The 13313-nt window shown below is 39.6% G+C and overlaps 1 protein-coding gene across 4 annotated transcripts in view; it reads left to right on the top strand.

The window, feature by feature from the left end:
* The window catches only part of ACTR3B (ARP3 actin-related protein 3 homolog B (yeast)), a 98383-nt gene that overhangs the window by 39921 nt on the left and 45149 nt on the right, over positions 1–13313 (top strand). For 3 of the 4 annotated variants that reach the window (XM_011941524.1, XM_011941525.1, XM_011941526.1), the window contains 2 exons: positions 4013–4137; positions 5411–5521. In XM_011941524.1, coding sequence (XP_011796914.1) covers positions 4013–4137; positions 5411–5521 — 236 coding nt within the window. The remainder of the gene's footprint in view (positions 1–4012; positions 4138–5410; positions 5522–13313) is intronic. The other variant, XM_011941527.1, reaches the window with a different exon arrangement.

Raw genomic sequence — 13313 nt, forward strand, 5'->3', positions numbered from 1 at the left:
CTAAACACTTTGTAGACATTGTTCCATTTAATTCTCACCACCCTGATAGGTAGTAGTATATGCATTTTAGAGGAGAGAGCACTGAGGGTTAATAATAACTTTTCTCAAGTCAGCTAACTAGTAAGTGCTCAAACCTAGGTTTTCATCCCTTCAAAGTCTGTGTGCTCATTCATGAAGTAGCTTTATAGAAAAATTAACTTGGCTGGACTGTTTGAAGAAATTAGTTCATATCAGAAACTTTTTGTTTGTTTGTTTGTTTTGTTTGTGACAGGGTCTTGCTCTGTTACCAGGCTGGAGTGTGGTGGTGTGATCATGACTCACTGCAGCCTCAATTTCCCAATCCCCTTGTCTCAGGCTCCCAAGTAGCTGGGACTCCCGGCTAGTTTTTGTATTGTTTTTGTAGAGACAGGTTTTCACCATGTTGCCCAGACTGGTCTCAAACTCCTAGGCTTAAGCATTCTGCCTGTCTCCGCCACCCAAAGTGCTGGGATTACAGGTGTGAGCCACTGTGCCCAGCCTAGAAACATTATTTACTCTCTCCTGAAATTCAGTCACAAGGATTTAAAAAAATGTTTTGATTAAAAACAGTTTTTAAAAATTTAAACTTTTTTGATATAGGATCTGTCTCTGTAGCTCAGGCTGGAGTGCAGTGGGGCAATCATGGCTGACCACAGCCTCAGCCTCCTGGGCTCAAGTGATCCTCCCGAGTAGCTGGGACTACAGGTATGTGTGCCATTGTGCCTGGCTAATTTTTTAGCTTTTTAAGAGATGGGGTCTTGCTGTGTTGCCCAGGCTGTTCTGAAACTCCTGAGCTCAAGTGATCCTCCTGCCTTAGCCTCTTGAGTCTCTGGGATTACATGCATCAGCCATGAGCCACCACAGCTGGCTCTGATTTTAATTTTTTAAATTGACAGATAACATTGTGTGTTTTTATCATATATAATATGATGTTTTGAGGTATATATACATTGTAAAATGGTTAAATCTAGCGAATTAACAAATGCATTACCTCATATAGTCATTTTTGTGATGATAACACATAACATGTACTCTACATTTTTAAAGAATGCAATATATCATCATTAACTGTTGTCACCTTGTATGCTAGATCTCTTGTAATTTATTTCTCCTATCTAACTGTAGTTACATATTTTTTGACCAACATCTCCCTGTCCTTCCCATCGCTGAACAGCCTCAGACCCCGGTAACCACCATCTACAGTCTGCCTCTATGAGGTCAACTTTTTAAGATCCCGTGTGTAAAGGAGACCATGTGATATTTGTCTTTCTGTGCCTGGCTTATTTTAATTAACATAACCCTCCAGGTTCATCCATGTTGTGGGCAGATGGCAGAATTTCCTTTTTCTTTAAATGGCTGAATAGTATTCCAGTGTTTATAAAGCCACATTTTCTTTATCTATTCATCTGTTAATGGACACTCAGGTTGATTCCAGATCTTGGTTATTGTGAATAGTGCTACGGTAAACATGGGAGTGTAGATAGCTCTTCAACATACTGATTTCATTTACTTTGGATATATGCCCAGTAGTGGGATTGTTGGATCATATGGTAGTTCTATTTTTAATTGTTTGAGGAGCCTCTATACTGTTTTCCATTATGGCTTGACTGATTTGCATTCCCACCTATAGTGTATAAAGGTTCTCTTTTTGTCACATCATCACCAACACTTACTATCTTTTGCTTTTTTGATAAATGCCATTCTCATTGGGGTGAGGTGATTGATATTGTGGGTTTGATTTGCATTTCCCCGATGATTAGTGATGTTGAACATTTTTTCATATACTTGTTGGCCATTTGTATGTCTTCTTTTGAGAAATGTCCATTCAGGTCTCTTGCTCATTTTTCACTTGGGTTATTTGTTTTTTTATTGCTGTTTGAGTTCTTTATATATTTCAATTATTAGTCTTTTGTCAGGTAGATAGTTTGCAAATAGTTTCTCCTATTCTATAGATTGTCTCTTCACTTTGTTGTTTGTTTTCTTTGCTGTGCAGAAGATTTTTAGTTTGATGTAGTGCCAGTTATCTGTTTTTATTACCTGTGCTCTTGAGGTCTTGTCCAAAAAAAATCCTTGCCCAGACCAATGTCATAAAGCATTTTCCCATTTTCTTCTAATAGTTCCACAGTTTCAGGTCTTACATTGAAATCTTTAATCCATTTTGAGTTAATATTTGTATATGGTTGAGAGATAAGCATTCATTTTCATTCTTCTGCATGTGGATATCCAGTTTCCCCAGTAACACTTACACTTTACCCATTGTGTAAAATCAGTTGAGTGTAAATACATGGATTCGTTTCTGGCTGTTTTTTCCACTGGTTTATATGTCTGTTTTTATACCAGTACCATGCTGTTTTGATTACTGTAGCTTTGTAGTGTACTCTGAAGTCAGGTAGTGTGATCCTTCCAGCTTTGTTCTTTTTGCTTAAGATTTCCTTGACTATTTGGGGTCTCTTGTGGTTCCATGTGAACTTAGGATTAGTTTTTCTATTTCTGTGAAGGATGCCATTGGTATTTTGATAAGGACTGTACTGATTCTCTACATCACTTGGGTAGTAAGTCACAAAGATTTTGATGTTTTAATTTGGAGAAATTTTATCTAGCACTTATATTTGTATAGCTAGGAGAGTTATACTTTCATCTGAAATACATTAAGGATAGTGAGATGCCATTAGTGTATTTATGGAATTAGGTTTATGTTAGAATTATTTAGGTATAGTTTGACCATTTTTCAAACCCACAATAAATATTTTAGTGGAGTAAAATGTTAATTTAACAAATATTTCTCTAATGCCTATTCTGATAGTCAGCGGCCTGCTTAGGTGCAAATCCTGTCTGTGTCTCTTAGAAGCTTGATAGATTGTTAAGTTTCCGTTTCTGTAAAATGCAGATAATAGTACCTGTCTCATAAGCTGTTGTGAGGATTAAATAAAGTAGTGTGCAAAAGGAAACACTTAGCACAGTGTTCAATAAATGTAAACTTTTAGTTATTGACATCTGAGCCTCTCACTGGAGAAACAGTAAAAGGTGGGTGTTATTTGACGTTAAGGAATCTACAGTTTGGTAGACTGATCTTAAACAATTGTAATTCATCCTGAAAAATGCCTTAATGCAGGCATAAAAGGGCCAGTGGAAGCATCAAACACATGTGCAGAACTGCAGGTTGTCAAGGAAGCCTTCAAGGGAGGAGATGGTGTTGATGTCAAGACCTGATGAATGAAAAAAGCTCATGGGAGAGCTCAAGAGTGTGACCAGGAGTTAGGAATTTCAGTGGAAAATGGAATCTTTGTGATGCCCTCCACATTTCATTAGATGTTAAATTCTAGAGTGAAGTTCGATATGATTATTTACTACTAAGTATATTCCCAAATATTTAAGGTTAAGATCTTATTAAAATAATGAATTATAAAGCCATTAATATTTGGAATTTTTATGTAATAGTTATTTGATTATGGTACTTTTTTTTGGCTACAGATATTAACCAATGACATTCTAATTTATCACTTTAATGGGAAGTCGCAGCTTTCTTTCCTCCCTGTAACAACACTAAAAATACATTTTAAGGCTGTGTGATGTAGAGTTTTATTATAGACATGATTTTTCTGTTTACTCTCCTTTTCTGTATTGTACAAAAATTTGTCCCCCTCTATATTGTATTTTAAATTTGGAACCTACTGATGTATAGGCATTTCACTTAGTATCTTGAGGGATTTTTCCAGATAAAACAGAAATTTAGTAATGTAGCTTCTGTCAGTATAAAAGCAGAGCAGCTCATTTCCTTTGTACCATTCTGAAAATCATACCAGAATAGAACAGCTTGTTTCTGTATTATTTTATGTACTCACTGACATTGTCTTTTTTGTGAGCATCCTTCACCCCACATGGAACCCTAACAATGAAAATTTACTTGTGTGTATATAGGGATGTTATCCCTTTTGATCATTTAAATAGATATGGATAGTGATAGAAATCTGTGTGTGTGTGTGTGTTTTTTAAGGTATTGCCATCAGAGAGTCGGCAAAGGTAGTCGACCAAGCCCAAAGGAGAGTGTTGAGGGGAGTTGATGACCTTGACTTTTTCATAGGAGATGAAGCCATCGATAAACCTACGTATGCTACAAAGGTAAATGTCCGGCAGGTGTTTGCTTCTCTAAGTGTAGAGCAGTAGGATGAGTAATGCAGAATGGTCATCTAGAAGTTGTATTTGTGAGTTGTGGAATGTGTTTCTATTATGTTTGAATAGAGGTGGTGGTGGTGGTTGGTTTTGAATGGGGGTGTTTTTGATTGGAGAATTAAGGGAATTAACAGATCCCTGGAATGCAGAATAGACTCAGGAAACACCAGGTCACACATGAAAGCAAGATCCCCTCCTCTGGAAAACTGCTGACAGGTTGACTAACCTGTCAGTTGAGGGACAATTGCAGATTGGTTAATTAAAAAAACACATTATTGGCCGGGCGCGGTGGCTCAAGCCTGTAATCCCAGCACTTTGGGAGGCCGAGACGGGCGGATCATGAGGTCAGGAGATCGAGACCATCCTGGCTAACCCGGTGAAACCCCGTCTCTACTAAAAAATACAAAAAACTAGCCGGGCGAGGTGGCGGGCGCCTGTAGTCCCAGCTACTCGGGAGGCTGAGGCAGGAGAATGGCGTAAACCCGGGAGGCGGAGCTTGCAGTGAGCTGAGATCCGGCCACTGCACTCCAGCCTGGGCGACAGAGCGAGACTCCGTCTCAATAAAAAAAAAAAATAAATAAAAAAAAAAACACATTATTTAAGCAGACTTTTTTTTTTTAAAGCTCCAGATCCAGTTGTATGATAATTAGCTGCAGTTTTCTATCTGTTCCTCATTGTTTTTTGTTGTTTTTTTTTTTTTTAGAGATAGGTCTTACTCTGTCACCCAGACTGGAGTGCTCTGATGCCATCTTGGCTCACTGCAGCCTCGACCACCTGAGCTCAAGCAGTCCTCTCTCCTCAACTTCTCAAGTAGATGGGACTACAGGCACGCATCACTATGCCTGGCTGATTTTTTTTAATTTTTGGTAGAGACTGTCTTGCTATGTTGCCCAGGCTGGTCCCGAACTCCTGGGCTCGAGTGAGCCTCCTGCCTTGGCCTCCCGAAGTGTTGGATTAGAGGCGTGAGCCACTGTGCCTGGCCTGTCTCCCTGTCATTGTTAAGGTGATTCTTTGTTTGTAGAAATGAGTGGAAGAGAATATGAACAATAATGTAACTTAATCTTTTTTTTTCAAATGCTGTTGTTTCTTTACAAGAATTAAAAACTGCAATGAGAAGGAGACCTTTATTCTGTAATAACACAGTTTCTTCTGTGCCACTGTTAAACTGTTGCTCTTATTGTCATGAACTGAGGCTTAACAACTCTGGTTTCTCTTCCTCCAGTGGCCAATACGACATGGAATCATTGAAGACTGGGATCTTATGGAAAGGTTCATGGAGCAAGTGGTTTTTAAATATCTTCGAGCTGAACCTGAGGACCATTATTTTTTAATGGTGAGTAACTGGAACTAAGAGGAATATATTCCTATAAATTCCAAATTGCTTAGATTTTAAACTGAAGATATTCTTTTCTAGGGCGCTTTACATTTCTTCTAAAGATATGTGCATGAATCAGGCTGTTTTTTTGAAAATACTGGAAAGCTCAATAAAAATGTTCAGAACAAAAAGGGGCTTGTTAGCTCACCAGACAGGAAGCCCAAGTGAGGCAGCTCTAGGGCGTTGTTTTAGCAGCTCAGTGATGGAATTGCACATGCAGCCTAGGGCACAGCTTGAGCTCTTCTGTTTGTTCCCATTGGGTCCCAGGGTGGCTGCCAAATTCCCAGATCACCTCTTTGGACATTCCCATACAGAGATAGAAGATTTTCCTTTCACTTTTTAAGAATTTAGAGACCCTTTCCCAGAAACCTTTCCAGCAGATTTGTCCCATCTGCCTATGCCTAACCTGGTTAGAGCAATAGGAATGGATTTACTGTGACTGGTTTAGATTCATGAAGACTTTCTCCTTGGGGCGGGGACCAGGAGAACCTGTCTGATGTTCTGGACCCTGGAGGAGGGTAAGTAACTAAACAGGCCTCCAAAAGCAAGGACAATAGAAGGAGGAATGGATTTGGATAAACCAACTACCTACTTTAGTTTTCCTGAGACACAGCAAGATGATTGTAATTATTGCCCTTATAGCAGAGGAAACCAGGTCTCAAGATGTTATTTTTTTCTAGGGTTTAAATATTACTGTAAAATATAACTGAACTGAGTTATGGGCCCTAATTATGATACTTAATTGATTTCATTCAAATGAAATGAAACATCACAGATAAATGAGAAGAAATGTCTCCTAGTTCTCTAGTGGTTCTACTCAGCATTACATGTTTTCTTCTGTGAGATGCTCTTTTCAAGTTAAAATTAATTACATGTACAGAATGCTTGCTTTATAGAGGGCAGTTTCATGTGACGTAAGCTGCATATTAAATCTACGTAATTTAGGTTTGGATTTTTTTTCATGCAAGTACATTGTCAAATGGTCCCAGATCCAATTATAAAATTCTTTCTAACATTAGAATATGAAGTGTTTTTAAGAATTATCTGGTATAAGAAATATTTTTAACTATAAGGCTAATAGTTAATGGAATAACTATTAAATATGGAATAACTCTATAACAAATATATATATTTAATGTATATTCAAGCCAGTCTTTGATCTTTTCTCCCTGGCTGTGTCTTCACGACTGAAATTGCCAAGTACGGCTGCTGCGTTTCAGAGGCCGCTCTGTTTTCTCTGTACATCCACAGTAGTTTATTTTATTTTGCTGTTTTGCTTTGTATTTTATTTTTCTAGAAATGGGATCTTGCTCTGTTGTCCAGGCTGGAGTTCTGTGGCACAATCCTATCCAGTCATTGCAGCCTCGGACCCTGGGCTCAGTTGATCCTCCCCCTTCAACCTGCTGAGTAGCTGGGACCACAGGTAGAAACCACTAGCCCGGCTAATTTTTAAAAATTTTTTGTAGAGACGGGGTCTCGCTCTGTTGTCCAGGCTGGCCTCAAACTCCCAGGCTTAAGTGATTCTCCCACCTCAGCCTCACAAAGTGTTGGGATTACAGGCATGAGCCACCACGCCCGGCCCACAGCGGTTTATGTGGAACAAATGGAGCCAATAAACCGACTGTGTGTGAGTGGCTCTGTCTTTACAGCCAAACCAATCACAGATCCCCACCTGTCAGATTTGGCATTTTCCTTCTCTAGCGTATCACATCAACTACCTGTTGGATAGGATTTTAGGAGCAGGCATGGAGCCCAGCTGCTTCCTTCTGTCTACTTCAGCTACCTGTGCCAGGAGTTCTGGCTTTACTTAGAGGGACATCTAATCTTAGGCATGTGGAGCAAATACGGACCACCACACGGCTCACAAGAATTTTTGTTAAAGGGGATTCTTTTTGTGATTTAGCTGGCATATATGAGATAGTAAAATATAACCACTTGCCAGGATGGAATTGGAGAGGTTTGGTGTGAACATAGAAAAGGCTATTTGCTAAAAATGGGTACCTGCAATGAATGTTCAAAAACAATCAAGTTTATTATTCAAAAGATAAGAAAATACTGTATTACATGTGTTGCGCTTTGAATTCTGCAAGTCATTTTGTTGCATGTCGTGGTTGAGGAAGTGATGAGAATGGTAAATTTCCTTCAGGTATATGTCCTTAACCGTGTGTTGATGGAATACAGGGGAGTGAACCAGGTGGAAAGCCATCAAAGTGGATTGAAGACATTAAGAGAGTCCAAATGATGGACCCCACAGGAGCTCACAGAAGTATCCTTTCTAACGGCCGTGCCCAGTCATCTGAACATGCAGAGAGAATGACCTCTTTGCCACTGACTGTTTTCAAGGAGGTGCAGAGCCTCAGCTTATGCTGGTTATGTGGACTGAGCAGACGGCACCTGGGAACTCCGCTCTTCCCCAATACTGCGTTGCCCAAAGCTCAGTACTCACTCAGAGATGTCAAAGAGATGCAGTGCTCCTGAGTGGAAATTGGATTAGAACTTCAGAAGGGATTTTCAAACTTTTTGAATATAAATCCTGCAAGAGCAAACAAGCAGCACGTGCAGACGACCAGCAGTGAGAGGGCGTGGTGACTCTGAGGACCTGACTGGGTTAGGGTGATTAGAGCAGGGGAGTATGGAGAGAGGAGGTCAGGCAGCCTTTGTGCAGTGTAGACAGTGAGCCGCGAGGCCAGTTTTGTGTTTTAGGGAGACTTTATGGGCAGGCACCTCCATTACACAGAGTCTAGAAGATGACCCCATGTGAGGTAACAGGTGCCTGTAAGGAGGGCGTACGGTGAGAATGGTAGGAGTGGGTGGAGGGGAGTTCTGTCATTTGCGAGGTTCTTAAAATTATGTAAGGGGATACGTATAGTCAAAACCACCCATGAAAATTCATCCGGAAGGGCCCGTTTATACAGCTCGAGTCAGTGGGAGAAAATGGATTTTCCCTCAGCATGGAGGAACTTTCTTCTGCACCAGCTGGGGTGGTTGACTTACATTTAGGAGTGCAGTGTGGTGTGTGGAAGCACACATTGTTCATTAGGTTGCCCTCAGTCCAGCACTTGGCTCCCAGTCCCAGTATGTTGAAGCTGAGACTGCCTGAGAGCAGTTGGACTTCCAGAGCCAGTACTCATTAAGGAGCCCGGGGCAGACATTGTGTTACTCATGTAGTTATTTCACCTGCTCTCATATTGGACCTCATTGTTCTGGCTTGTACCCTCACTAGCTTTTGTATGCTGTTGTGTTTTTGGAGCATGTACAGTTGGTTGGGGTAAGCTATATATGGTTAGCAGAGATAAACAGGAGGTAGACTTGGTGGGTCTTAGTGATGAGAATTGGTAGCAGTTAAGAGAAATCTAGGATGACTCAGATTTTGAGATGGGGCAGTGCATGGATGATAATGTGATTGGTTAAGATGGGAAACATGAGAAGAAACTCACTTGAGGGAGGGAGGAGGAAGAAGGAGAGTTTGATTTTGTACATGCTGAGGTCTAAGGGTTTAACTGGGCTGCGCAGATGAAGCCGAGAAACAGCCAGCTCCAAGCCGCAGGTGTTGATGTAGGAGTCAGTAGCGTTCACGTGTTGATTGTTGATGGAAAATTAACTCTGATTACTAAAAATAAAACATACCATCCTTGGTATTTTAGAGATGAATGTATGAATACATGATTATTTTGAGATCTTTAGGTAAAGTTAGTGAAATCAGTAAGACACAAAAGCTGGAGTATGGTTGCCAAGAAAGCTCCTTACAAAGGAAGGAGCTCTGTGAAATCATTTTCTTCATGAACCTGGTGAAATTAAAAAATGCTAGCCATGGCAGTACCCTACATCTGAATCACAACTGCGTTATGTCCTGACTTACTCTAGTTTCCTTTCTGAATTCTTGAGAATGGTTAAACCTGCCTTGTGCACTTCACTAACCAGTGTAGACCTAGCCAGTGTAGACCTAGCCAGTGTAGAGGTCAGCTTTCTTGGATTTGCTAAGCCACCTCCTGCACGTACTTTCCAGCTTCCAGTATATTGTCACCTCCTCTCCTATTCGCTCTTCCTTGAGGATTTGTAATTTTCAAAATGTTTCTTTACTGTAGTTTTAGAGGGGCGTGGAGGTGGAGTAATATTAGATACATGTGTTCAATTTTCTGTCTTTATCCAGAAATATGGGTTGGTTTTATGATAGTCATTATTCATTTTTAAATCAATACCAGGTGATAATTTTAACATTGTTATGAATAAAAATATTTATGTAGCTTGCATTCATTGATGCTTTGATCATATGCTTCTGTATTTAAAAAAACCAGATTATTCTTTCTCTTCTCACTGTTGCACTTGACTAGTCTTAAAGAGAGGAAAAACCCCAGAAAAACTGGACATATCCTATTTAGATTTTGTTATAAATAATAGTTTGAGAAAATTTTAATTACCTTTGTCTCCTAAAGGAATAATTACAACATCAATAGTGGTGGATAGAGATGAAATGGGAGATTGAGGAAGATGGAGGGTTTGTGATTGTGGTCCTCAGAATCCATAAGGATATGGCCTGAATAATGCCGATTTTGATTTAAGAACCAGGAGAACGTCATTATATTGTAAATGTTCCCTTAAATGGAAGTACATAGATTTTAGTTCTTCAAAGATGGTGAACTGTTTTTGGTAGCAAGTAATAGAAGTATAAAAGCAGTAGTTTAAAAAAGTTAAGGTTTTATTTTTCTTAAATAAATTCGTAGCAGAGTCCAGTGCTGATATGGCAGCTCTCTGGCGTTGCTGAGGATCTCTCTACTCTAGTGTCTAGAATATATGGCTTTCATTCTAAGGATGCCTCATGATCACAAGTTGATTACTGCAGCTCCAACTGTCACCTCTGTGTTGCACGAAGGAAGAGGGTGTTCAGGGCAGGAGGCAAGTCTACTTAGCTTTGTAAGGAGCTTTCTTGGCAACCATACTCCAGCTTTTGTGTCTTACCGGCCAGAACTTACTCACTTAGTCATCCCTGTCCACAAGGACGTCTGGGAAATGTTTTTATCTGGGCCTATTGCCATTTCCCATCATAGATCAGCAGTCTGTCAGTCACAAACTTGCGGTGTCGGTAAGTGTCACTCACAATGCCTGCCGTAGTGGTGTCACTCACAGGCATGAAGACAGTAGCAAAGGAAAGATTCAGCTGCTTTCACAACTCTGACTGGATTTTACCTATCTGGAGAGTGTCACCCACGTTAGGGAGCCGCTGGCCAGGAGGAAGCTGTGGCAAGATGTGCTGCGTCTCCTTCTTGGCATTGCCATCTTGCTGCCGTAAGTCTCTCTGTCTGTGGATAAAGTACATTAGGAAATTAGGAAGTTATATTAGGAGTTTGTGTGATCTTGCCGCATGGCCCTAACTCAGAGTTTAACACTTGATGTAGAGATTATTTCCCCTTCATTACAGTAGAATTGTAAATATGATAGAGAAAATTTGGAAGATATCTATGGGACTTTTTATAGTCTTATCACGTTAACATAGGTACTGTTGACATTTAGTATATTTTCATTTCATCTTTTTACCCATTTAAAAATGATTTTACAGTCAATATTGTACTCATTTTCTTAGTTTTCATAACCCTAATTTTAACAGCTATATGATTATCTATCTAGTAGGTATTTCCTGCTCAGCAGTTCCACTATTTTTAGTCATTTTCTTGGTTTTATAAGAAATAATGTCACCTTTGTGCATACAGTTTTTCCTCTATTTTGAGTATTTTTTGTTTAAAAAGAACTAGCAGTGTTTGATTATGGAGTTCAGCAGTGTTAATAATTTTATCAGTCTCTGCACAGTGTGCTATTTCGGACTGCCATCAGCACTGTACAAGAGGCTTACTTTCTTTGTACTCTTGTCAGCATTAATATTTTTGATTATTTAATGGATTAAAATTTACCATATGCTTTAAATTTGCATTTTTGATAACTTTGACCTTATAAATGTTTTCACATGTTAGTTGTATTTCCTCTTTTGTGAGCTGTCCATTCATGCCCTGTGCTCTTTTATGTATCATTTTTATTGCTTCTCTTGTTACTGTGATTTCTGTGAACTTTGTTTTTACTTAACATTTTTTTATTCTAAAATACACATAACAGAATTTACCATTTGAACCATTTTTGAATGTACAGCTTGGTGGCATTAGGCCCATTCACAAACCATTGCCACTGTCTGTCTCCAGAAGGCTTTTCAGCTTCCCAAACTCAAACTCTGTCCCCATTGAACACAAATTCTCTGTACTCCTTTAGCTGCCCCTGGAATGCCCATTTTGCTTTTTGTCTCTATACATTTGATGACTCTAGGGCCCTCATATAAATGGAATCATATAGTATTTGTCCTTTTATGAGCAGCTGATTTCACTTAGCTAGCGTCTTCAAGCTTCATCCATGTTGAAGCACGCGCCAGGATTTCCTTTCTTTTTAAGGCTGAATAATATTCCATTGTACATAGACACCACATTCTGCTTATTCTCTGGAAGCTCTCATATAATTAGGATAGCAGGCTTCTTTTGTTGTTATATTTGCAGCAGGTTAGTTTTACTCAGTTAATTTTTTGCCTTTCTCTTTTGGTTATTTCATTTGGACATCCATAACTTTAAATTTGTATGTGGTAAAACCCATTTTCCTTTGATGTTTGTATTGAATCTTCATCCATCTGGGATTTATCTGGACCATCGTTTCACACTGAACTTAGACCCAGAGAGAATGCAGGGAGCCAGGGTGGATCTGATTGTTGTTGGTGATGTCTTCTTACAGGTCTGTGTTTGCTTCAGGTTTAATAGGCAGCTCTTTGCTGGGAGGCAAGAAACCTTCCCAGCCGTTCTCAGACATCTTCATACCTTCTTACCCTTTCTCTGCTGATACTTCTCCCCTCCACTCAGTTTGAATGTTTGTTTATTTCACTTGTAATTATGCTTGGGTTCCTATTCAAGATGAGAAACAACTTTATAGGTTTCTTTAGTGAATATGTTGTTTCTTCTGGAATGAGATACAATATTGGCTATTATGGCTGTTTATTGAGTGCTTCTATGTGCCCAGCCCCATTCTAAGTGTTCACAAGTATTAACTCATTTTCTAATACCACCACCAACCCTCTGAGATAGGTAATGTTATTAGGCCCATTTTTCGGATTGATAGGAGGTGCCTTAAGAGAGAGATTGTACACACTACTGTTGGAATCTGCAGCTCTTACTCATGTGCTTTAAATGAAGGAAATTTAAAGTATTAATCACTAACATTTATGCTGTTAACTGTGTTCTGGGCACTTCACTGCTATTAGCAAGTTTAATCTCCTCAGCCCCTGAGTCGGCACACTGAAATAAATAACATGTCGTGGAGCGCTTTTCAGGTTCCCTATTTGCAGCCTGTGTTTGAGTATGACTTCATTATTCTCTCTTCCACATTTTGAGATGGCTTCCTCTCTCCCGTCCAGGAATTGATGGATTCTAATTACAGTGACTAAAACTTACTTGAGGCAGCATGTTTGAACTTTGCACCAGCTATTGTGCCAGAGTTTAAAGTGCCAGGCTAGTTGGTAGGTAGATTTGCTTGCTTGTTTGAAGAAGTGATACACACACAGTGCAGAATTGAAAAGGTGCTGGAAGATTTCTAGGGAGCGTGCCCCCCTCGCCTCTTTCCTGCCTAGAGGAAGCTGCCCTTACCAGTTCTTAGCCAGCTGATTGTTCATGTGCCAGGGGTGATTGTGTGTAGGCATATGGGTTAGCACACACTTTTTTTTTTTTTTTTT

The sequence above is a fragment of the Colobus angolensis genome, unplaced genomic scaffold (genome assembly GCF_000951035.1).
Source record: "Colobus angolensis palliatus isolate OR3802 unplaced genomic scaffold, Cang.pa_1.0 Scaffold2, whole genome shotgun sequence".
In the NCBI taxonomy this organism is placed as follows: Eukaryota; Metazoa; Chordata; class Mammalia; order Primates; family Cercopithecidae; genus Colobus; species Colobus angolensis.